This window comes from Chlorocebus sabaeus, chromosome 9, assembly GCF_047675955.1.
Source record: "Chlorocebus sabaeus isolate Y175 chromosome 9, mChlSab1.0.hap1, whole genome shotgun sequence".
NCBI lineage: Eukaryota > Metazoa > Chordata > Mammalia > Primates > Cercopithecidae > Chlorocebus > Chlorocebus sabaeus.
Window position 1 is genome coordinate 12,934,967 of NC_132912.1, and position 25,017 is coordinate 12,959,983.

Sequence of the window (25,017 nt, forward strand, 5' to 3'; positions counted from 1 at the left end):
GTGCAATGGCGCAATCTTGGCTCACTGCAACCTCCGCCTCCTGGGTTCAAGCAATTCTCCTGCCTCAGCCTCCCAGGTAGCCAGGATTACAGGCATGTGCCACCACACCCGACTAATTTTTGTATTTTTAGTAGAGATGGGGTTTCGCCATGTTGGTCAGGCTGGTCTTGAACTCCTGACCTCAGGTGATCTGCCTGCCTCGGCCTCCCAAAGTGCTTGGATTACAGGTGTGAACCACCATGCCTGGCCATACTTTGAGTTTTGTCTGTCTTTTGCCCACAAGGAATTTCCTTATCAGCGAATCGTGAGGGAGGAATGTGGCATTTTATCTTTGTAGTTTCATTATTTAGAAATAAAATGGGAGGCAGGTTTGCGTAGTTCCCAGTTTGACTTTTCCCTCCGGCTTAGTGATTTTGGGGTCCTGAGATTTATTTTCCTTTCACACTCTACATAAGAATAGTTTCTAAAGTCCAACCCTTAGGAACCCAAGATTCACCACAAACCCCTGAGAGAGAGAATGTGGCTCGCCCCTGGGACTGGGGAGGAGAGCTGGATGGGAAGTGCTGTGGGGAAATGCCTTTCCCACGTCAGATTCTTCATGCTGCGCTCTGTTTAAGGTTTGGTGTAAACGACGGAAACGATTCCTCATTCACTGGGTGAGGATTATCCTGAAGGGTGGACATTCCCAGACAACAGCAGAGATGACAGTCCTTGACATTGTGTCCCCCAGTGATAAATCGTCACCATGATGATGAATCCAGGAGTCATCGAGTCCAGCAACTCTTGAGGAAAAAAAAAAAAAAAAATGCAGGCTCCTCTCTGTGTTCAAGGTCCACCCAGCAGTGCAGGGACAAGCTCCCAGGCTGTAGCTTCTCAGCCTCCATAAGCCCCACCTCCCTTCCTTGCTAGGAACAATGAGATTCCCCAGTTCTGCATAAAATACTATGCAAATGATACTTCATTGGCTCCCATGCCAACCCCAGGACTGCCACTCTCAGCCCCTCCTTCATGTTGCAGAACTGTAGTGAAGACGGGAACACGGGGGCCATAAGAAATGGAAGAAGGCCTTTGTTGTGCATTCCTGCTGCCCGAGCACTGTTCAGAGGAGCAGACAAAGGATGAAATCAACGCATGCTTCACAGAAAGGCAAACAGAAGTGCGAACCCTTTAAGGGTACACGGCTGGAAAGTGCTACATCTTCAATTCCAGATTCATTTATTCCAGGATGGCATCCCTCTGCTTCCCTGGCAGAGGAACGAGCAGGGCTCAGCTGGCCTTCGTGAAGGGCGCAGTGCAGTACATCTCCCAGAACTGCGGAGCACCAGGGCATGTTACTGAGGGCAGAAACAGAGACCCTTGGATTCAAGAAAAATCACTCTATAAAAAGGAGCAGAGAAGCACCTGCAAGAGTGATTTCATTTCCTGGAATCTCCCTTCCCTAACCCCAGACCTGAATCCACAAGTCTGCACAGCAGTCAGCTTTCTCGATTGTCTCAGAATATGGTGAGCTTTTTTAAAGTAGACAAAATATGAGGAAAGGAAAGAGACTAACGTAGATTGAAAGCCCATCTGTGCCAGACACTCTGCTGGGCTCTCTGCACTGTTTCTATTGGCCGCTGCTTTAGCTGATGCATCTACTATGTCCGAAGGTCAAGGACATCCTGACGTTGCAAATAGGTTTTGCAGTTGAATGGGTCTTCCACAGTTAACCCAGCTTTACATGTAGTTTGTAATGTTTTTTTCTTATTTTCTTTCTAGCCTGAAAATCTCTTGTACTACAGTCAAGATGAAGAGTCCAAAATCATGATCAGTGACTTTGGATTGTCAAAAATGGAGGGCAAAGGAGATGTGATGTCCACTGCCTGTGGAACTCCAGGCTATGTTGGTAAGGACAGTGAGTGTGCACACATGTGCCCATGCGTATGTGATGTTCTCATGTGTGGTGTCACCGTGTGTCAACTCATCAGTTGTCTGAAGTATATGAGCTTGGCATGTAATCACAGCTGCCTTCACTTCCCTTGGGGGAAAGAATAAAAAGATTGAGGGACACTGGAATGAATAATTCATAGCAGGGAAGTGATTTCCCCTGAAAACTTTTGCTCAGTTGGGTAGAAATCCCATTTGATTTGGTTGTGGGCCTGACGGGAGGCTGGGAGTTAATTTGGATGAATCCCAGATTCCATTTCCAGAGATCCTGCATGCATCTGTTTCTGAGTGATTTACAGTGAGACACTGAGATAACAGTAAGTTGCACACACAAGAAAACATTCCAATTGCTGAGATAGGAACATTGATGGAGGAACCTGGTTCAGACCTTGACCAAGTCACTCTCATCTATCAGTCAACCCTGATCTGTACTGTGATGCTAGGCATTCAAGTTTTTCCCTAAATCCCAACCCCCAGTTCTTTGTACTAAACATCCAAAATGCAGAGAACACTACTGACAGATCTGAACACTTAGATTCTGATGTTCATCTTTTGACTTCTGGGGTCCTGGAGAAACGCCATTAGAATACTTGTGACTGTTCTGAGACCTTCACTGACATCAGTGTATTCATTCATTCATTCGGCAGATGTATGTAAAGTTGCTACTATGTACCTGATGCTGTACCAGGCACCGGGGTTAAGGCAGTGAATGACACGGACACGGTGCCTGCCCTCATGGAGCTTACGTTTTAGTTGGAACAAATAAGCAAATGGGGCCATTTCAGATCATAAGTGCTATGAAGAAACTAAACCTGGGGGCCTGCCATGGAGTGACAAGGAATCAGGACTGGGCTGACAGGACAGGGAGGAGACTTGGGCCTTGGTCTCAGTGGCAAGAAGAAGCCAGCCATGTGGGAGTTACAGGATAGCATCCCAGGAAAAGTAACCAGTTTGTGCAAAAGCGCAAAGGCTGGGAGAGGGTACGAGCTAGGGACATCTGAGAGCAAGAAAAAAGATGAGGTTGGAAAAGAGTTACCGAAAATGGAGTCTGAGGCTGAATTTTTTTTTTTTTTTTTTTTTTTTTTTTTTTTTTTTTTTTTTGAGGCGGGGTGTGGTAGGGTACTGAATCTAGCTCTGTCGCAAGGTTGGAGTGCATTGGCGCAATGTCAACTCACTGCAACCTCCGCTTCCTGGGTTCAAGTGAGTCTCCTGCCTCAGCCTCCCGAGTAGCTGGGATTACAGGCGCCTGCCACCATATCTGGCTAATTTTTGTAATTTTAGTAGAGACAGGGTTTTGCCATGTTGGCCAGGCTGGTCTTAAACTCCTGATCTCAGGTGATCCGCCCATCCCGGCCTCCCAAAGTGCTAGGATTACAGGCGTGAGCCACTGCGCCCGACTGAAGCTAAGTTCTTGTCATGCAAAGTGCAGTGACCTTTCTTCATGAGAACAGCTGGTGAACCCACCTGAGAGAGGAGGTATGTTATGTGACCAGCATCATCCCTGTGGGTCTTTGGGGACATCCACAGAACCTTCCCAGGCAGGCCGAGGAGAGTTGGCCTGAAACTAAAGGGGTTACAAGGGATATTGTGGGAAACTCCAGATGACCTTGGGCCAGATGACTTTGTGGCTTTTCAAGTTCTTGCATATAATTACAGAGCCATGTCAAGCTCGAGTGTCATAGCTGTTCATTTTCAGAGTAACTCAGAGGAGGAAAGACAAGAGCAGGCTGAGGCGGGTAGAGAACAAAATAAGCGGAAGGGAAAAAAGCAGCAGGGTTTAGAAGCAGGGAGATGCAGGTGGTTGAAACGTGGCTGGGGAGGAGCTGCGTGGATACTGTCGCAGGGGGGCTCGATTCCCTGGATCATGTGTATGCAGAAGGCACAGAAGAAAAGGCTGCTCTGCTCGTTTTTGAAAGGTCCAGTGCATGGCCGAGTGCAGTGGCTCACACCTGTAATCCCAGCACTTTGGGAGGCCAAGGCGGGTGTGTCAGTTGAGTCCAGGAATTCAAGATCAGTCTGACCAACATGGCAAAACCCCATCTCTACTAAAAATACAAAAATTAGCGGGGCATGATGGCGGGCGCCTGTAGTCCCAGCTACCTGGGAGGCTGAGGCAAGAGAATCGCTTGAACCTGGGGGACGGAAGTTGCAGTGGGGCTGAGATTGTGCCACTGCACTCCAGCCTGGGTGACAGAGCGAGACCCTGTCTCAAAAAACAAACAAACAAAAGCCAGTGCAGGCTTTGATAGAGATTAACAGCATGGTCAACAATCGTCTCTTTTAGGATAGTGTGATAATGGTTGCAGGAATAGCCTGGTCCCTGGTGGGGGGACATGTGCCTGCGGTGGCAACGGGAGGAAAGAATGTGTGTGCTATACGCATGGAATTTCTCCAGCTCAGTCTGAGCCATCAGGGAAGCCGTGAATCCATGAGGCGAGACAAGCTGACTGGGGAGAGCCTGTTCCAACTACCCGGAATCCCAGCCATTAGAAAATGAACAGGTCTGCTGGTCCTCTTTTCAGCTGTCTCCCCTGGTCAGAAGGTGCTGTTACTGTCACCTGCCCAGCTGTTCCCTTTAGGAAGTTGACTCTTGGGCTGTGATTTAAATGCTCTGACAACCAGTGAAGGCCCCTAGCTACGTATGCGTCACGTGCTTCTCATGTTTGGCTGGAAAACTCCAGCACTTTCTAAATTGAGTTTTACTTCTCTGTGTTTTGGCAAAGCCCACGGAATGGCAGTTTTTCTGGTTTCTGTGGCTGCCGTCTGCGGGGTCTCGGTCTGTTGATTGCTGTGTCTGGCGCTGATGAGTCAGGAATGGTGTTGAGAAGAGTCTGTTGCTCTTGCTACTCTAAATGACAGCCAGTGGGAGCCATTGGCTATTGATGTTGTGAGATACCAGGTTGTCCTGGAGGAGGCTGGGGGAGAGGAGGACTGTAGCAGTGGCGCTCTTCTGTTGGTTTGTGTTGACTGAGCACTGAAACTCCACCAAGAGAGCGCCTCTGGAGTGAGTCTTGTGGAGGGGACAAAACTTCAGAGGAGGGAAGGGGCTGCTTTGAAGAGCTTGTGTCTAGAGGACATCCCTTAGGCAGTTACCAGCTGAACTTGGGCTGTTTCCTCCCTTGTCTGTGTGGCAAGCTCCTATTCAGCTGCCAAATCCCAATTTAAATGTTACCTCCTTTGACTGCTTTCATATCACCTTGTTCTGTCTTTTGACATCCTGGTTCTTTCTATGACCCTTTTCTCGTTATGGTCTGATCACATTCGCATTAGGGTTCGTATCAATCTGTGTCTCTCATTTCACTGTGAGTCTCATTAAATCTTTGTGCAGACACTACTGCATTTAGTAAAAACACACAGCTCATGAATCTTAGCCATGTTTTCTTTCTCTCTTCCCGTGCCATTCACTCAGCATGCATTTATTGAGTTCCTGCTGTGTACTGTGTGCAGTCGTCCCTTGGTATCCAAGGGGGCTGGGTTCCAAGATACTCCACACCCTGCAGATACCAACATCCTCAGATGGTCAAGTTCCTCATATGAAATGGCATAGTGTTGGCATATAACCTAGGCGTGGCCTCTGTGTACTGTCATCGCGAGATTACTTACAATACCTGATGCAGATAGGTATTGTTTTCATTTGTATTACCTTTATTATTTTTTCAAATATTTTTGATCTGTGGATCCACACATTTTGAATCCATGGATATGAGGGCCAAGTGTACAGTGTTTGGTCTGAGAATACAAATATGGGCCAGACACGGTGGCTCATGCCTATAATCCCAGCTCCTTGGGAGGCCACGGCAGGCTGATCACCTGAGGTCGGGAGTTCCAGACCAGCCTGGCCAATATGGTGAAACCCCATCTCTACTAAAAATACAAAAAATTATCCAGGCAAGGTGGCGGGCACCTGTAATCCCAGCTACTCAGGAGGCTGAGGCAGGAGAATCGCTTAAACCTGGGAGGCAGAGGTTGCAGTGAGCTGAGATTGCGCCATTGCACTCCAGTGTGGGCAACAGAGCGAGACTCCATCTCAAAAAAAAAAAAAAAAAAAAGAGAGAGAGAATACAAATGTGAATAAGGTACAAACTCTGACCTCAAAACATTCAACAGTATTGTGAGAGAGAAAGCAACCAGGTCAGCTTAATGTATGCTCAGGGCTACATCATTCAGCCCTTCAAGAATTATTTATTTATTGTCTACCTTCTGTTCTGGGCACTGGGTGGGTACATCAATAGAAATAGAAGAAAAAAAGATAAAAATCCCCTCCCTAGTGGCACTTACATCTGAGTGGGAGAGACATAGGATTTAAAGCAAATATTGATAGCTAAGTTCATTCGTGTATTAGGTGGCCTTAATACTATGGAGAAAAGTGAAGCAGAAAAGATGATAAGAAGTGCGTGTGTTCAGAGGGTGGTGGCAATTTTAACTACAGTGTGCAGGCAGCCCTCACTAAGAGGGTGGCCGTGGGTAAAGATTTGATAGGAGCGAGAGAACTGACCATACAAGTATCTGGAGGGCATTCCAGGCGCAGTGCAGAGGCCTGAAGGCAGGAGAATGTGGGCAAGCGGCAGGGAGCAGAGGGAGCAGGAAGGAGAGGACTAGGAGAGGCAGTCGGAGAAGTCCTGAGCAGGGGTATGTGGACCAGGACTTGGAAATCATTGTATAGACTTTAGCTTTTACTTGGTGATAGGATGCCATCCAGAGGCTTCTGTGTTAAGGCAGTGACACTCTGTTTTTAACAGGATCCCTCTTGGACAGGGGTTCCTAACCCCCAGGCCTTGGACCGATACTGATTCAGGGCCTGTTAGGAACCGAGCTGCACAGCAGCAAGTGAGAGTCTGGCTGGCGAGCATTCCTGCCTGAGCTCCACCTCCTATCACATCAGCGGCAGTAGCTTCTCATAGGAGCTCGAACCCTATTGTCAGCTGGGCCTGCAAGGGATCTAGGTTGCGCACTCGTTTTGAGAGCTCTAATGCCTGATGATCTGAGGTGGAACAGTTTCCTCCTGAAACCATCCCCAGTCCCATATCCATGAAACAATTGTCTTCCATGAAACTGATCCTTTGTGCCAAAAAGGTTGGCGATTGCTGCTCTAGGACACAAGCTGGGATCAGGATAGATGGCGGGGGTGGGGTGGAGAAAGGAGGCCGTCGGAAGACTCTGGCACTGATCAGGTGAGACCGTGAGAAGCCTCAGGCATCGATCAGCAAGGGTTTAGTCCAGATTGGTTGCAGCAGAAGTGATAAGAAGCTATCAGATGTCAGGTATATTTCAAAGGCGCTGTCCTCAAGGTTTTCTGAAAGGTTGAAAGTAGGGTTTGAGAGAAAGAGAGAAGGCATGGATAATTCAGAGGTTTTGGGGCCTGAGTACCCCAGGAGGGTGCAGTCGTCTTTACTGGAGGTGGAAGAGCCTGGGGGATGAATAGATTGCAGATGCCTTAGGAGGAGCTTGGTTTCAGTTTGTTAAAGTTGAATAGGCCAAGAGGGCAGTTGGAACGTGACCCTGGAACTATGCGCAGTCGATTCTCGCTGTTCACAGGCGTCATGTTCTATTATAGAAAATAGCTGAAAGCACTGAATTAATTGATACTGAACCATTGCTCCTAAGGGAAACACAGGCTGGGTTCCTGTGAGCCTCTGGTCACATTTTCATCAACCGATCAGTACAACCTTTTCAGAGTGTGTGTTTCTGTTTAAAGACACCTTATTGAATATGTGTTCTTGAATCATTAACTTTGATTTGCAGCCCACAGCACCGTAACTCCCGCCTAAAGGAAGCTTCTCTAACCCACCGATTTTCTCTGAAAGGCACGTCGCAGCCTCTTTGCTGTTAGGAAAGCTAGACAGACTTCAGCACTATGCTTGGGGCTGTTGTAAACAGGGAGATCTCCAATAAAACCCAAAAATGTGAAAAACGTGACACCAGATAGAGGGTGAGAAAAGACCCTTGTTTACAGTCTGAGCTGAAACATGGAGGAGGAGCACCGCCTCATTCCGCCTCAGCTTGAAACTTGCGCATCGGGCAACTCAAGTCTTTAGTCACTCTACGCATGTCCACAAATGACCACAAAGTATTGATTTGGGGGTTGCGAATAACTTTTAGCCAGTAGGCACATTTGCAGATACAGAATCCTTGAGTAGTGAGGATCAACTAGATTTGGGAGATGTTAATTTATGGCCGCGTTTTAAAGCCGTGAACCAGGATAGGCAATGAAGGAGAGGAAAGGTCCCAGAGCCGAGTCCTGGGGATGTCAGGGTGGAGAGGTCAGGAGGACAAGCTGGAGCCCGCAGAGGAGACCAAGACAGAGAAGGGGCAGTGGGTGAAGTAGAAAGAGCGCTGGCAGGGAGTGGCGTGCTCCCCGTCACCATGTGGAGAAAGTGCTCCATGCAGAAAGTATCACGTGTCAGTTGCTGCTACTGAGTCAAGTAAGATGAGGATTTAGTTGAACTTTTTTTTTTTTTTTTTTTTTTTTTTTTTGAGATGGAGTCTTGCTCTCATTGCCCAGGCTGGAGTGCAATGGCGCGATCTCAGCTCACTGCAACCTCTGCCTCCCGGGTTCAAGCAATTGTCCTGCCTCAGCCTCCCAAGTAGCTGGGATTACAGGCATGTGCCACCACGCCTGGCTAATTTTGTATTTTTATTAGAGATGGGTTTTCTCCCATATTGGTCAGGCTGGTCTCGAACTCCCAACCTCAGGTGATCCAGCCGCCTCGGCCTTCCAAAGTGCTGGGATTACAGGCATGAGCCACCATTCCTGACCCTGGTTGAACTATTAATTAAGTGTGGTAGCACTGTGGTGAGAGGAATGGCAGGAAGAAGGCAAAACGGGTCTTGGTAAGTACACCAGCATGGTGTCCACCGTGGGGCTCACCCCAGCCACTCACCTCCTTCACCAACCATGGCTTGTCCCTGCAAGGCTCTTGGGGCACCATTTTGAATCTTGAGCAAAGAAACTGCAGCTTCATCCCTGCTGGAAAGTTTTCCATTTGAACAGAGCAGAGCCCAGCGCCATTTGGCAGCTGCGAGGAAGGAGGGAGAGAGAGCTGCCACTTCTGATTCAGGGACCACACTATCCCCTGGGCCCAAGCCAGGGGCAGCGGGTTGCTGTCTGCTCCCAGCCTAGCATGGTGTCTTTGTATTTTGAAAGAAATAATGTGAATACAGATGAGGAAAATCTTCCATGCTCCCCAAGGCAATCTATAGGTTTATAGCTTGAGTTCAGACTTTTGATAGGTAGAAGTGTTGGTTTCAATTTGTGAATCACCGTTTTATTATTATCTAAGTGACTATTCAGCTGAATAGTTAATTCTGCCAACATGAAGCTGTTACTTCAATTTAAATGAACTCTCTAACAATGAAACCGAAAATGGTGCTTTTTCCCCAAGTATCCCAATGCACAAGGTGCCTTAGGAGGAGGCAGGAGGACTAAGCACTTTGAGCTTCACCCTTTTACATGTGACGGCTGCCTGGATCGTACATACCCTTCGCAAGGACCGTGGCCTGTGGAGGCAGTGCATCACTTCACTGATAGCGGGAGATGGTGGGCACCCCCATCCGTATCACTGGGTTGTGGGCAGCTCATAGGGCTGGCTCTGCCAACACCCACAGGTTCTCCAGTAAATTGTGGCAGATGGGCCATACAGATTCATGTGAGGCAGTGTATTTCAGAAGCAACATTAAAATATAGGTATGAAAGCTGGGCACATTGGCTCATGCCTGTAATCCCAGCTCCTTGGGAGGCCAGGGTGAGAGGATCAATTGAGTCCAGGAGTTTAAGACCAGCCTGGGCAACATAGTAAGACCCCTATCTCTTTTAAAAAAAATAGTAGCTGGGTGTGGTGGCACACACTTGTAGTCCCAGCTATTCAGGAGGCTGATGCAGGGGGATCCCTTGAGCCCAGGACTCTGAGGCCACGGCAAAGTATGAGCACACCGCTGCACTCCAGCCTGGGCAACAGAGTGAGACCCCATCTCTAAAAAATACAGGAATGAGAGGGATCATTAAAGGTTGCAATGACCAGGGGAAAACTCCCGGAGGACGTGGATTTGAAGGAAGGGTAGGACTTGAGCAAAAGTAAGGAGAGTCACAGGTGCAGAGCAGGCAGAGGGAGCCGAGGCCCAGAGTCACGGGCTGCTTCTTGGAGGATCTGGGAGAAATGAACAGACTCACTGGGCTTGGAGAGAGGGCTGGTGGAATTGTACTTGGTGATGATTGAGGAGAAATGATGGGCCCATCTGGTAGAAAGTGGCTCCTTGGGAGCCCGTGGTGGCTGTCAGTATGGTATTGACCGGGATTGGGAGTCCACTTAATTAAGTCAAGTATAACATTCCCCTTGGTCTCGGCAATAAAAGTCAGAGCTAAGGAAGTTAATAAAATTATGTGTATTGCCTGCTCAGCTGCGTTAATTAGAATACCTGAATCACCGAACATCAGTAGTAAGTGACAGAAAACATCCATATCAATCACGTAACTGACGAGACAGATGATAAACTTCTATTCGGTGGAGGACGGCCTGTTTTCCATCTTTATCTTTTCTTTTTTTTAAGAGACAGGGTCTCGCTGTGTCCCCCAGGCTGGAGTGTAGTGGCATGATCATAGCTCACTGCAGCCTCGATCCCCCAGGCTCAGGTGATCCTCCCACCTCAGCCTCCTGCAGAGCTGGGACTACAGGTGCACACCACCACACCTGGCTAATTTAAAATTGTTTTTGTAGAGACAGGGTCTCACTTTGATGCTCAGGCTGGTCTTGAACTCCTGGGCTCAAGTGATCCTCCAGCCTCATCCTCCCAAAGTGCTGAGATTACAGATATTAGCCACTGTGCCTAGTTGAGGTTGTGTTTTTTTTTTTTTTTTTTTTTTTTTTTGGAGCCTTATTCAGTGACAGTTCACCACCTAGCAATATTTTATGTGGAGTGCACAACCACAGCCACACTATTCCATTACGGATGTCACTCAGAAATAAGAAGGAACATTTACAGCTGATCCATCATTCTGTCTGGAAGCAGAACTGCACCTTGATGCTTTAGATGGTGGCTGACTGTTATGTTCCTGAGGCTGTCAGGGAAGAAATCATTCATTTCCTTCTGGAACTTAGTTGCAGTGTTGGCTGCAAGGCCACAATAGACGTCTTTGGTCTAGCTCGGTCTTAACTTGCCTAAAATAGTTTAAACGTGTTTCGTCTTGTTCTTCTCTAAAAAGAGATGGAGAACAGTTGGTCAACATTCTCGATGTATTTTTTCACTGAGTTAGAGGATTGGTGTTAATTCAGGGATCACTGCACTTCTAGAAGTTGATGTGGGGCTGGGGATTATGATGAGCTCTTAGAAACCAGGGGTTCCAGCCAGCACAGTGTTGGGGCGAGGACCTCTGTCCTCAAAGCCGCCCAGCCTATAGTTGGTGGCAGTCACAGCAGAGGACTTGAATGTAAGCGTCTTCCTTTGTCTGCCATTGGTTAGTTATGAAGGAGGCCTGTGCCTTTCACTTAAACTTGGGGATTCTCAGTTTCTTGTATATAAAATAAATGTGCTGGGCTAAACATCTCCTGTTTTGTTTTGTTTTTTTCTGGTTTGAGCATTGTACGTTTCTATAGACTTGTGATTTGGTATCCTTTAAGTATGTAAATATCTACGTGTCAAGGATACTGGCCATCATTTTTCCCATCTTCACTCCCAACAGCCAAGAAGAAGGATTCAGCCGACTGACCTCCCCACCTCTGTCTTCTGAGTGGTCTCGATTCTTTTCGTCTTTCCCCACAGCGCCTCTGTTCCCAGTCCTTTCATTTCCACTTCTCTATGTGGCTGCTCCCCAACAGAGCTTGCTTTTTATTTGTTTCTCACTTAAATACCATATTTTGGTCTGTGACTATAAGCATTACATCATTGTTCCCATCCTCTCCGACTGTTAGTGTCGAAACAGGATTTTATGTAACTAAGAAATTGTCATACAGGGCACAGATGAGTAGGCGGAACATCCAGATGAGAATTTTCTCTCTTTCTCAACAGCTACTCGGTGACAGCCCACAATGAACATTTTATCACACCGTGGGTTGCAGCCAGACCCCCTGTGTCGGAGAGGACAGGGTCCCCTAAGTGGGGGGACTTGTAGGGCCCGCTCCTCTTCATGGACCTGACTCATTGCATGTGGGCAACGTAAACCCAGCCCAGCTTTGAGGAGCCCCCTCCCACACATGGCAGCCCCACAGAGTCACTCTGAACACAGTGTTTTTAAGGCACTTGTCTTCCATCTGGAATTGCTTCTTTAGATACTTGATGTGGGATGGAGGTCACGTTTTGTCGTGGTGGGAAAGAGGGGGATGGCAGCATTGTGTAGCTCCATTTTTTTCTTTGTCTTGATTAAAAACCAAAACCCTGGAATGGCTCTAGCAGTCTTCTTAATCAGATTTCACAAGAAAGGCTTGACTTCAGTACAGAGTAGGCGTCATGTCATGATCACACACCAGGTAGGCCCCCATGGGAGCCCCTAGAAGGGCTGCACAGCAGTGCCATTTGTGGCCACTTTGCTTTGAAATGCCTTCCTTGGCACAGTTGACTTCCTCCATCCCGTGGAGTTCCAAGGCCCTCCCACATTTCGAACGCCCAGCGACCCCAGCTTCTACTCCCTCCCTGTTCCTTAGCCTCACTCCTCCATGATTGGCTTTGGGAGCATTTGAACAGCAGTCCCTGCTTAGATGAGAATGGTAATTACATACCAGTATGGTGCTTTCATGGGGACTTCTCATGCCTGTGGTGAAACTCGAGGCTACTGGAAAAATCAGGGTAAGCTGCTCTTTGGCGATACTTTTTTTTTTTTTTTTGAAACGGAGTCTTGCTGTGTTGCCCAGGCTGGCATGCAGTAGCACGATCTCAGCTCACTGCAACCTCTGTCTCCCGGGTTCAAGCGATTCTCCTGCCTCATCCTCCCGAGAACCTGGGATTACAGGCATGCACCACTGCACCTGGCTTTTACATTTTTAGTAGAGACAGGGTTTCACCATGTTGGCCAGGCTGGTCTCAAACTCCTGACCTCAGGTGATCTGCCGGCCTCGGCTTCCCAAAGTGCTGGGATTATAGGCATGAGCCACCATACCTGGCCTGGTGAGATGATTTTTATTTATTTATTTATTTATTTATTTATTTATTTATTTGCCATCCTGATCTATTGCTAGAGGCAATACATTCCTCATGAATGACAGCTCTAGGTGAAGGATATAATAGAGACTAGTGGAGGAGGCTATACCAACAGAAAGATCAGAGCTGTCCCCAAAGCCTCCTGCTCATCTTCCGTGACTTTGGGCAGAAGACAAACTTTAGACAGAGAACGATCCTGTGTTTCAGCCTGATTTTTACTTGCCAACAGTCTGGATTGCAATACTAGAAACCCGGGTGAAGCAATAGCTGTTTATTAAGATGCTCCTGGTAAAAGTCCCTCATCGTCTAATTTTTTCTTTTTTAATACCCCTGCTGCTGCAAATTCCGTTACTGACAGGAAGCCAACCTGACCAAGCACATTCAGTATTACCTCCTTGTCTTGATGTCATTCTTACTGAGGCCAAATTCTCCCCTGAAATGTATGTCTGGGGTTCTAACAACACGAAGCTTAATTTTATTTTTCCTGATCTTTAAGTTCCATTTAGCATCTCTGAAAAGGCCACTGCTGGGTAGAAATGTCATCTTTCTCTCTCACTGTTTGAAAGAAATCTTCTCACCTCTTCTCTGAGGCGCAGTATCACAAACTCTTAGACACTCGATTGCAATTTGATTTAGTAGCTGGTGTTCCCTCCCCCACCAGCAGGGGAGCATCGCTTCTTCCCACTTCCTGGTGGAAGTTACTCAAAGACCGGAAGACCAGCTGTGATCTGAGCATCTAGCCCTGGACACAGATACCTCCTGGCATTGTTTACAATAAGGGGCCACGTGCAACTCTTTCAAGTTGAGCTCCAGTTCATTTCTTTGCAGGCGTAACTCTAGGACAGAGTGGCAGGTGCCCATCAAGACAGGAAACTGAGGCATAGGTGAGATAATGAATCCTGTAGTTTACCATGGCACAGAGCCGAGTCTATAATCCTGTCCTCTGATTCCATGCTGGATCTGAGATAACAGACTCGTATTTAGAGTAAATTCAGTATTTTCAGTTTTTTTTTGTTTTGGTTTTGGTTTTGGTTTTGGTTTTTTTTTTTTTTTTGAGACAGAGTCTTGCTCTGTCGCACAGGCTAGGGTGCAGTGGTGCAATCTTGGCTCAATGCAGCCTCCACCTCCTCAGTCCAAGCAATTATCCTGCCTCAGCCTCCCAAGTAGCTGGGACTACAGGTATGCACCACCACGCCTGCCTAATTTTTGTATTTTTAGTAGAGACGGGGTTTCACCATGTTGGCCAGGCTGGTCTCGAACTCCTGACCTCAAGTGATCCACCCACCTCAGCCTCCGAAAGTGCTGGGATTGCAGGCATGAGCCACCGTGCGCCCAGCCTGGTTCTGGACTGTTGACTTTTAACTTCTGGCATCGAGGAGTGCCCCTGTCCCCCGCAGGCTGCTCCCTCCTGATGTGTCACCATCCTCTGCCCACTGGAGGGGTCGTGTGTGAAGGACAGAGAGGAGAGGCCACACAGACGTCTATGGATGTGAACGAAGCACCCTGAACGTGGGTGTCCTGGGAGGGTGAGGGCTTCACCGTTTCCTCCACCCTCTCGGCAGAAACTGCTTCTTGGCACATCCTCGGGGCTCGGGAAAGGGAAAATTCTTCTCTACTTCAGAAGAGCATGAAGATTGATTACCGCGAACCCCACACCCACAAGACAGCTGCTGTCTTAGTTTTCAGTCCACTTGGTTACGCCTTGTTCTTCTCTCTTCTTTGGTAAGGAAAATGGGCAATTTAATTGTTTTAAAAACAAGATGAAAGGTTTCTGAAACTCTTTTTTTGTTTTTTTGAAGTCTCTCGAGTCTTTCCGTTTGCCAGGAATACTTGCTCTAAATCAATATGAAGTAGCTTGGTTTATAGAAGACGTTTCCCGCAAAGCGGAATTTTCCATAAGTGGGCTGGTGGTGAATCTCACAGTAGTAAATCCAATTATTTTGAATTCTCAACCTAGTTTTATAAAGAGCATGAGTTAATCGTGGTCTCTGCGAAGGACCACATCTGTCCACAGAGGTCTCTGATGGCTCCTGGGACACTCTAGTGAGGCTGAGTGGTTTACATGGAGCTTAACTTTTATTTACTAGTGTAAACTTAATAAGCCAATGGGATACTCTTTTGTCAGGAATAGCAAAGAAAGCTGAGTTAATAGCACCCAAGATCTAACCAGGAGGAGGTTCTGAGAGATCATGTAACAAAGTATTTCTTTCTACCCTTTACCCCGAAACCAGGTAGTCCCGAACTTCCTTGGAGAAAAGGTTTTTTGTTTTTTTTTTTTTTTTGAGATGGAGTTTCACTCTTGTTGCCCAGGCTGGAGTGCAATGGCAGTCTTGGCTCACCGCAACCTCCACCTCCCAGGTTCAAGCGATTCTCTTGCCTCAGCCTCCAGAGTAACTGGAATTACAGGCGCCCTCCACCACATCCAGCTAATTTTTGTATTTTTAGTAGAGACGGGATTTCACCATGTTGGTCAGGCTGGTCTCGAACTCCTGACCCCAGGTGATTCACTGTCCTCGGCCTCCCAAAGTGCTGGGATTACAGGCGTGAGCCACAGCGCCTGGCAGAGAAAAGGTCTTAAAGGGAGAGTAACGTGAGGTACAAACACATTCACACACTGAGAGTTAGGGTGAATTCTGCCTCCTTTCTCCTCAAAGGTCCTGTATGAAATCGTGTGTTCGTGGAAAGGTATTTGGCAACTACTCGTGCTTTTACCTAATACAGGTACTTGCCAATTGGCAGTAGCTTCCATTCCCAAATTCATTTGTTCCCTGCCCCCGCCCATCCTGTGTTATTTTTTCTTGTACCTAGTCGCCAAAAATATTTCAGGCAACAAAGTTAACTTGTAGCCCAGTTGTGTGGAATTTGGAAGACATTTTTCCGTGGAAATAATGGTGTGTGGCAACTAGGTTGGGTTCAGTTGAATCAACAAGTGCCGACCAATCAGGACGTACAGAGATGAGAGCTCTGGCCTGCCCTCCAGCAGCGTGAAGTCTGATTTGACAGTGGGATTTATGCATCTGTAAAGGGACATTGGAGGTACAGAGGGAGTCACAGGAGGCCATTGTGTTACAGGATTGTGGTAATGCACCTAGGAACCCACCCGTTGTGCCCATGTGTGTCAACTGAGTACAGCCGCCCCCACGCTAACCCCACTCTCTGCAGCTCCAAAATGCTGGCTTTGGGCAAGCCTAAGTGATGTCCTGAAGGCTGGACCTGCCGACTGGCTTGTGTAGGTCCCTTTCAATACCTCCCGGGGAGTGGGCTTCCCTACAGCCACTGACAGAGCCCCCAGGGACTTTGCCTTGTCATTTGAGAGGATGTCCCTTCTGTCATGGCTGGGCCAGGAGAATAGGCCCTTTCCTGCTTTTTATGGAGGCTGGGGACCATCTTACACAAGCCATGGAGCCTTTCAGTGACTGCCTGTCTTTGTCAGTAGCTCCAAATAAGCAAGAACTCAAAGCATCCCTCTTGCAGGAGGCGTGGGAGCAGCAAGGAGTCATTATGAGGTTCCCCCATCACACTTGAGTTCTGGTGCTTATGATTAGAAGAGAATACTATTTTTCCTTGACTACGAAGCTGTCAGGTATCTCCAGGCAGCATTGGCCAGGAGATGGAACTGTGGTTGCATAGTTCAGAGCCCTCATCACTTTCCGAGGCCCCAGAGGGACTGTGCTCAGCACCTCCTGGGTGTGGAAGCTCATTGGTCTTCTGCAAGTTTGTAAGTTGGACGCTGTGATTTTTTGGAATTACAACAGAGTTCCTGCCACGCGGCGTTAAGTCTGGTAACATAATACTGGACGGTTCGGCTGATTCTCAGGCAGGAAAACTGGCGTCTGAAAAGATCAGAGTGAGAAGTGGACTCTCGCAGGGCTATGTGCCTCACCACAGCTGAAATAGGAAAATGGGTGGGTGGGGGGCTATGCCAGAAAGGCCAGGTGAATTCAGCAGGTTGGTGAAACAGTACAGGCGACTGCCGATCGCAGGAGGCGAGCAGGAGAGAAAACGTCCTCTTGGATCTCCACAGTTTGGCCACCGTATCAGATTGTCAGGAGGGTTCTGAAAATTGCCTGAGAATGTTATCTTTTCCATGAATTTCTGTGAGATGAAAAATAGCTATTTGAAGTGATCTTGGTGGGCTTTTTCAAACAATGTTTCAAAGGACCCTTGATTCCAGCAATCACAAGTGAAATTAGAATTTAGGCTATGGGTGTGTATGCCATTTTGCAATTTTTTAAAAATATTTCATGTTGGTGGAAATGTTATTTACGAATCAATTTGCTTTGTCTTGTTTGCTGGGTGACATGACACTTCTATCTTCACCCCCTGTGTTTGTTTCCAAGCACAATTAAGATGGTCACCAGAAGACAAATAATTTACCCACCTCTCATTGGCTAAAAAAATTTGTATTTTGTTGGTCGATATAACACAGATAAGACACAACACCAAAAAGTGCAAAAAATGTACATTCTTGTTCAAATTCTTGACACAAATATGTACATTTCCATCACCAGTTTTGTCATCCTGATATTGACTTGTTTATAATTTAGAACTTTTCCCCCATAACAACCTTGGTGTTATCCAAAGCAGAAATCTTATTTATTTATTTATTTATTTATTTATTTATTTATTTATTTATTTTAGAGACAGGATCTCACTCTGTTACCCAGGCTGGAGTGCAATGGTGCAGTCATAGCTCACTGCAGCCTCCAACTCTGGGTTCAAGTGATCCTCCTGCCTTAGCCTCCCAAAATGCTGGATTATAGACATGAGCCACTACATGTGACCCAGGAATCTTTTCTTAACCAAATGCTTTATGTCATAAACTTTACCATTTAAGCAGAGTCTCGTGTTCTAAAAATGTTTTAAGTGTAGTTAGTCTGTGGCTTCAAGAATCTAAACATCTCGGCCGGGCACGGTGGCTCACGTCTGTAATCCCAGCACTTTGGGAGGCCAAGGCAGATGGATCACCTGAGGTCAGGAGTTAGAGACCAGCTTGACCAACATGACAAAACCCCTTCTCTACTAAAAATACAAAAAGTAGTCAGGCGTGGTAGCACACATCTGTAATCCCAGCTGCTCAGGAGACTGAGGCAGGAGAATTGCTGGGACCTGGGAGGCAGAGGTTGCAGTGAGTTGAGATCGTGCCATTGCACTCCAGCCTGGGTGACAGAATGAGATTCCTTCTCAAAGAAAAAAAGAAGAAGAAGAAGAAGAATCTGAACATCTCAAGGAACCTCCAAGCATAAAAATTAGCCCCTTGCTTTCCCAGCCTGTACATGCCTTGCACAACGGCCCAGTATGTTGACAGATTTGCCAGATTGAGGGTGAAATGTGTCCTGTGCCAGTTTCCCTTGATGTGTGGATTTCTAGAAAAAAACCATGTTCTTTATTCTTTCTTTTTCTGAACAATGGATCATGGCCAGTATGTTCCTCATTCTGACAGATGATGAAGACGAGGAGGAGGTTGTTCTTTTAAAGAATCCTGCCTCCCACCATCCACGATGCTGGAGAACTGTGAGCAAAGGGCACTCACAAGAACACAGTGTCCGCAATTCCTAGGCGGGAAGCCTGCTCCGCGGTAGCTGTGGCCTCATATTCTTGCTGTCTTCCTTGGCTAGGGCATCGGCCGGGTCTTTGCTCAGAGGCTGTGTAAGCAGCTGTTGGAGGCACCACAGCTTCCTTGTCTGTGCTCCTTTCTCATATATCTGTTGCTTTGGGCTTCTTTCTTTACCCCCTGTGTTTGTTTCCAAGCACAATTAAGGTCACCAGAAGACAAATAGTTTACCCATCTCTGGTTGGTGCGGTGGCTCACTCCTGTAATCCCAGCACTTTGGGAGGTCAAGGCGGGTGGATCACCAGGTCAGGAGTTCAAGACCACCCTGACCAACATGGAGAAACCCCCGTCTCTACTAAAAATACAAAAATTAGCTGGGTGTGGTGGTACATGCCCGTAATCCCAGCTACTTGGGAGGCTGAGGCAGGAGAATGGCTTGAACCCGGGAGGTAGAGGTTGCAGTGAGCTGAGATCACGTCACTGCACTCCAGCCTGGATGGCAGAGTGAGACTCCATCTCAAAAAAATAATAATAATAATGTGTTTTGTTGGTTGATGTGACACAGATAAGACACAACACCAAAGAGAACAAGAAATGTACATTCTTGTTCAAATTCTTGACACAAATATGTAAATCTCCATCCCCAATATTGTCATCCTGACATTTACTTGTTAATAATTTAAAACTTTTCCCCCATAACAACCACGCTGTTATCCAAAGCAGAAACCTTTTATTTTCGTTTATGTATTTATTTTAGAGATGGGGCCTCACTCTGTTGCCCAGACTGGAGTGCAATGGCGTGATCATAGCTCAGTGCAGCCTCCAACTCTGGGCACCTGGCACGGGGCGTGAGGTTGTACCCTGAAGTTTGCCCTGAGCTCCCAGCACCTCTGTGCTGTTTGACATCTGGTTCTGTGGAGTGGCCAGGCCAGGCTGCTGCGCCATCTCGCTGAAGAGGTTTGCAGATTCTTGTGATCTGGAACCCAGTGCCTCCACCCCCAGCTTGGCTCTGCCCTCCCGACACACGCTGTCAGCTCTGCAGGAGGGGAAGCTGGCCCACCGTTGCTCTAGAGCCTTCTCTGCCTCAGGGACACTTTCCATCAGGCCGCGAGGCCAGCCCTGGAGGGTCCTTGCAGATGTTGTTGCTTCTCCCATCATCTGTGCTCGTTTGGCCATTGGGACCAGAGTGCCAGCTTGGGGAGAACATGCCTCCTACATCAGGAAGACATTAACTGTGGTAAATGGCACCCTTTTGTCAGTTCCCATAAGACAAGAGTCTTGAGAAATATGCTCTTAGCAGTCACGGCAGAGTCCGCTATCGCCCAGCCATCCGAGGGCAGCCCCTCCCAGGTGTGAGTTCCCTCTGTAGTTCTGTCTCTCATTTTGCTGCCGCGTTGAGGGTGAACAGAGTGAAGAAAGGATGTGCAGATTTATTTATTTTGCTCTTGTTTTGAAAAAATAAAAATCTGATAGGAAGTCTGGGGGAGTTGGAGACTAAAGCCAGTGTGGAGGATTATCTGTGGAGCGCATCCCGCACTGCCATAAGCAGAGGCACTCGGCAGTGGTTTGTCTGCCTTCCTATTCTTGCTCAGGAATATGTTTATTGTCAATAGGATGAAAGAGAGGATTTCCCAGTTCATTTTTCTACAAAAGAACTTTTCCTCTCCAAGTGTGTCCAACCCCCAGAGGACAGCTTTGAATGCGACCCAACACAAATTTGTAAATCTTCTTAAAACATTATGAGATTTTTTGGCAATGTTTGTTTTTTAGCTCATAAGCTATTATTAGTATTAGTGTATTTTATGTGTGGCCCAAGACACTTCTTCTTCCATTGTGGCCCAGGGAAACGAAAAGATTGGACACCCATGTAAACCTCAACTGAAGATGCTCTCCCTTAGCAAACAGTATGCTTGGGTGAAAAGAGCTGGAACAAGGATCAGATTGAGCTGGTTTCAAATCTCAGCTCTTTCTGATCTAGCTGTGTGATGTGGGACAAGTTACTTAATTTCTCTGAGGCTCATTTTTCTGACCTGTCAGGTGCCCATCATGATAGTTGCCAGAGTTCAAAGGAGTGCAGTAGAAAACGTTTATGAATTACTCACCCAAGACCCAGTTCACGGCAGTCCCTTAATATAAGTGAAGTCTTTTCTGAAAGGAAGTTCGTGTAGACGCCACATTCCCACTGGGTAACATTGACTAACTTACCTGACCTCTCATACCTCTGTGTCCTCCCCTGTAATTTGGGAATAATAGTGATCATGCTACTAGCACTTCCCATCAAGGATTGTTGGGGTGAGTGAGTTAATACATCATAAAAGAAGACCTAACTCAGCATCTAACAGGCACCTTCTCAGCTCTAGCTATTTTTCTCTATCCTTAAAAATTTTCAGGAAAGTCTATGCTAAAGACACTGCCATCAGATGTGTTTGGGGGCAAAGGATATTTTACTCAGATTCACTGCCTCTTCTTGTATTTATCTACTTTTTGCACTAACATATACTGAGTGCCAGCTATGCCAGATGCGGCTGGTTGCCAGAATGGGTGGGTAGCCAATGCTGGGCGATGGCCATAGGCCAGGAACGGGGAGTCAGGATCAGTATAGAACAAGCCCCAAGGCCAGGAACAGGGAGTCAGGATCAGTATAGAACAAGCCCCAAGGCCAAGAACAGGGAGTCAGGATCAGTATAGAACAAGCCCCAAGGCCAGGAACAGGGAGTCAGGATCAGTATAGAACAAGCTCCAAGGCCAGGAACAGGGAGTCAGGATCAGTATAGAACAAGCCCCAAGGCCAAGAACAGGGAGTCAGGATCAGTATAGAACAAGCCCCAAGGCCAGGAACAGGGAGTCAGGATCAGTATAGAACAAGCCCCAAGGCCAGGAACAGGGAGTTAGGATCAGTACAGAGCGAGTCCAAGCCCCCAGCATGGATAACTCTTGATGAAGAGTGCTTTAGAACCAAGAATGCAAGGTTGAATTGCAGTTTTCCTGTTTCACAGATGAGATGGGAGAATGCAGTGAGCATGCTGACACCCTCCCCAAACCCAGGAGAAGGAATGAGGAGCAGGCCTGAAGCAGGATTTTCAGAGGGTTGGCCTCAACTCTGAGCTCCATGGCACTGTTAGCTCCAGGAAGGCCCAGGGAGGGGCTTCACCTTTGCAACCCCACAGCACCCAGCAAGGCCCTACACAGAGGCCAGAAATGTTGCCTTGAGGTGACTTGCGGTGACGTCACAGACTCCAGACCCCAAAATGAGTATTTCTTTTTACATCAGGCTGATCTGAGTTACAGTGCTTAGTACAGCATTGCCATAAAATAGCCGTGTATTATGTGTTTGTTGACTGACTGAATTCCATCAGTAATCTCGCTTCACACACACACACACATACTCACACCTCCTCATTATGTTTTTATTTACATTCTTTAGATACTGTAGTGTCTTCATATTTCTTCTGTTGAGTGCAGAGACTCATTCCTGTAATCCCAGCATTTCAGGAGGCTGATGTGGGAGGATTGCTTGAGGCCAGGAGTTCAAGACCAGGCTAGGAAATATCACGAGACTTCATCTCTTAAAAGAAAAAAATTAGCCGGACATGGTGGCATGCACCTGTGGTCCCAACTACTTAGGAGGCTGAGATGGGAGATTTGCTTGAGCCCAGGAAGGAGGTCAAGTCTGCATGGAGCCATGATTGTGCCACTGTACCCCAGCCCGGGCAACAGAGCAAGACCTTATCTTCCTTCCTTTAAAAACAAACAAACAAACAAACAAACAAACAAAGAGCAAATACGGAGGCTGAGGCAGGAGAATGGCGTAAACCCGGGAGGAGGAGCTTGCGGTGAGCAGAGATCCGGCCACTGCACTCCAGCCTGGGTGACAGAGCCAGACTCCGTCTCAAAAAAAAAAAAAAAAAAAAAAAAAAAAAAAAAAAAAAGAGCAAATAAAATGGATCATGTATCTCTATTCAGTTTTTATACTCACTGAAAGTTCAGGCCAAATAGCAGACCCCCAAAAACTGTCTTCAGTCTGAGGCATGTAAATTGTCAGGCTGTGTCTTTTCTTTGTCTTTCCGCAGCTCCTGAAGTCCTCGCCCAGAAACCTTACAGCAAAGCTGTTGACTGCTGGTCCATCGGGGTGATTGCCTATATCTTGTAAGTACCGCCTGCTGCCTTGGGTTCTTCCTCTACTGGCCATTTTTTGTTTGGTGAAATATACATGAAACAGAATTTACCATTTTTAAGGGTACAGTTTAAGGGTACAGTTCAGTGGCATTAAGTCCATTCACAGTGTTGCACGAACAACATTGCTGTTCGCTTCCAGAACTTTTCCATCACCCCAAACTGAAACTGCACCCCTGACATAAAAACTCCTTTTCCCTTCTCCCCTAGCCCCTGGGAACTTCTGCACTACTTTCTGTCTCTATGATCTCGACTCTTCTGGGGACCTCATATAAGTGGAGTCACACAGTATCTGTCCTTTGATATCAGGCGTATTTCACTTAGCAAAACATCTTCGAGGCCCATCTGTAGTGTAGCATGAGTCAGAATTTCCTTTCATTTTAAAAGCTGAGTAATACTCCGTTGTGTGGTTAGACCAGGTTTTGTTTATCCCCTTGGTCCACTGATAGACGTTTGGGTTGTTTCCAGCTTTTGGCATCATGAATAATGCTGCTGTGAACACAGATGTAGAAATACCTGTTTGAATCCCTGCTTTCACTTCTTTGGGGTTTCTGTCTAGAAGTGGAATTGCTGGGCCATGTGGTAGTTCTACATTGAATTTTTGAGGAACCACCATACAGTTTTCTGTAGCAGCAGCACCAGCAATTTACATTCCCAGCAGCAAACACAAGGGTTCCAGTTTTGCCACATCTGCACCAACGGTTGCCATTTTCCTTTTTTTCGGTAATAGCCCCCTAATGGGTGTGAAGTGGTGTCTCATTGGGGGTTTCAATCTGCATATTTCTAATAGCTAATTAAGCCTCCTTTCATGTGCCACTTTGGCTTTTTAGTGGATACAAACCACTATGGAAATAGTACATCTCCCAAAGAAATCATGATGAAAAAATGCCATGAAAATCTCAATTTAGCCTTTAGATTTTTCATTTCTTCTCAGATGTCTTGTCTCCATAACCCAGGAAATGCAATTCTAGGCCATAGGCTTGTTGCAGTTATTTCAGGATCATCAGTTTTGTTTCTTACTTGTTTTATTTGCTTTGCTTAAGTCTACTGTAAAGTTATTTTTAAATTACAATTTCTTTTAGAAGTTATACTTTCAAACACTTATTATGGAACATACTTTTAGGGTAGGCTTAGGCCAACTTGTTTCTGCAATTGCTAGGAAATGAATTTCCCCATTTCATCATCCCCAAGGAGGGAACATTTCCTTGCAGAAAGAGCCCCCTGCACACAATGAGAGACTGCAGGGGATGGTGATTGGAGAAAGTTCTGGCAGTGTGTGGCATCCTCTTCTCCTCCAGGAATGCTGGAAACATCCCTCCGCCACCACATTGGCTGTGGTGCAGTGTCTGAGCAGCAGATGGCCTTTCTCCAGCATTCAAGTGGGCTGCGTTTGTAGTTCAGTGTGAGTTTAGGTAACAGTGCCTGTAGATTCTTGCCATTATCACAGGAGAATTTCATCCATTGTGATATACTTGGCCTAAAGGACTTTCCTTTATGGAAATTGGCAAAGGATTGATTCATCTGAGCTTTAAAACTAAGATATTGCACTTACAGAATGCTTTCCCTTTCAAAGGACATTGATCACCTTTTGCAGTTTTATCCTTTTGAGGTGTGTTTTACACCCTTTTGAGCATCTAATGAAAGTTGTGGATCCTATCCCCTAATAAAATCACATGTGCATGCACACACATGCACACACCACACACACAACACACACACAACACATGCGCACACAAAACACACATGCACACACGTACACATGCACACACACAACATACAACACACATGTGCGCACACACCACACACACGTGCATGCAACACACACCACACATGCACACACAACACACATACACACACAAAACACACACCACACATGCACACACACCATATACACACAATGCGCACATGCATAACACACACCACACACGTACACACAACACACATGCATGTATGCACACACATGCACATGCATACACACACATGCACACACAACACACACACAGCACATGCACAAAACATGCACACAACAAACACACATGCACACACACGCACACAGCACATGCACACAACACGCACACACAACACACACACAACGCATGCACAGACACACAACACACACACGTGCCCACACATGCACACACACACATGCACCCACACACATGCACATGCATGTGCACACACACACAATTTTGCATACCATTTTCTCGGGGGATGTGGTCATTGTCCTGGTAAGCAGACAC

General features: G+C 46.9%; 1 protein-coding gene across 5 annotated transcripts in view; it reads left to right on the plus strand.

The window, feature by feature from the left end:
* Positions 1 to 25,017, plus strand: part of CAMK1D (calcium/calmodulin dependent protein kinase ID) — a 490,514-nt gene that overhangs the window by 421,851 nt on the left and 43,646 nt on the right. For all 5 annotated transcript variants that reach the window (XM_008002265.3, XM_008002267.3, XM_008002270.3 and 2 more), the window contains 2 exons: positions 1,759 to 1,885; positions 22,675 to 22,750. In XM_008002265.3, coding sequence (XP_008000456.1) covers positions 1,759 to 1,885; positions 22,675 to 22,750 — 203 coding nt within the window. The remainder of the gene's footprint in view (positions 1 to 1,758; positions 1,886 to 22,674; positions 22,751 to 25,017) is intronic.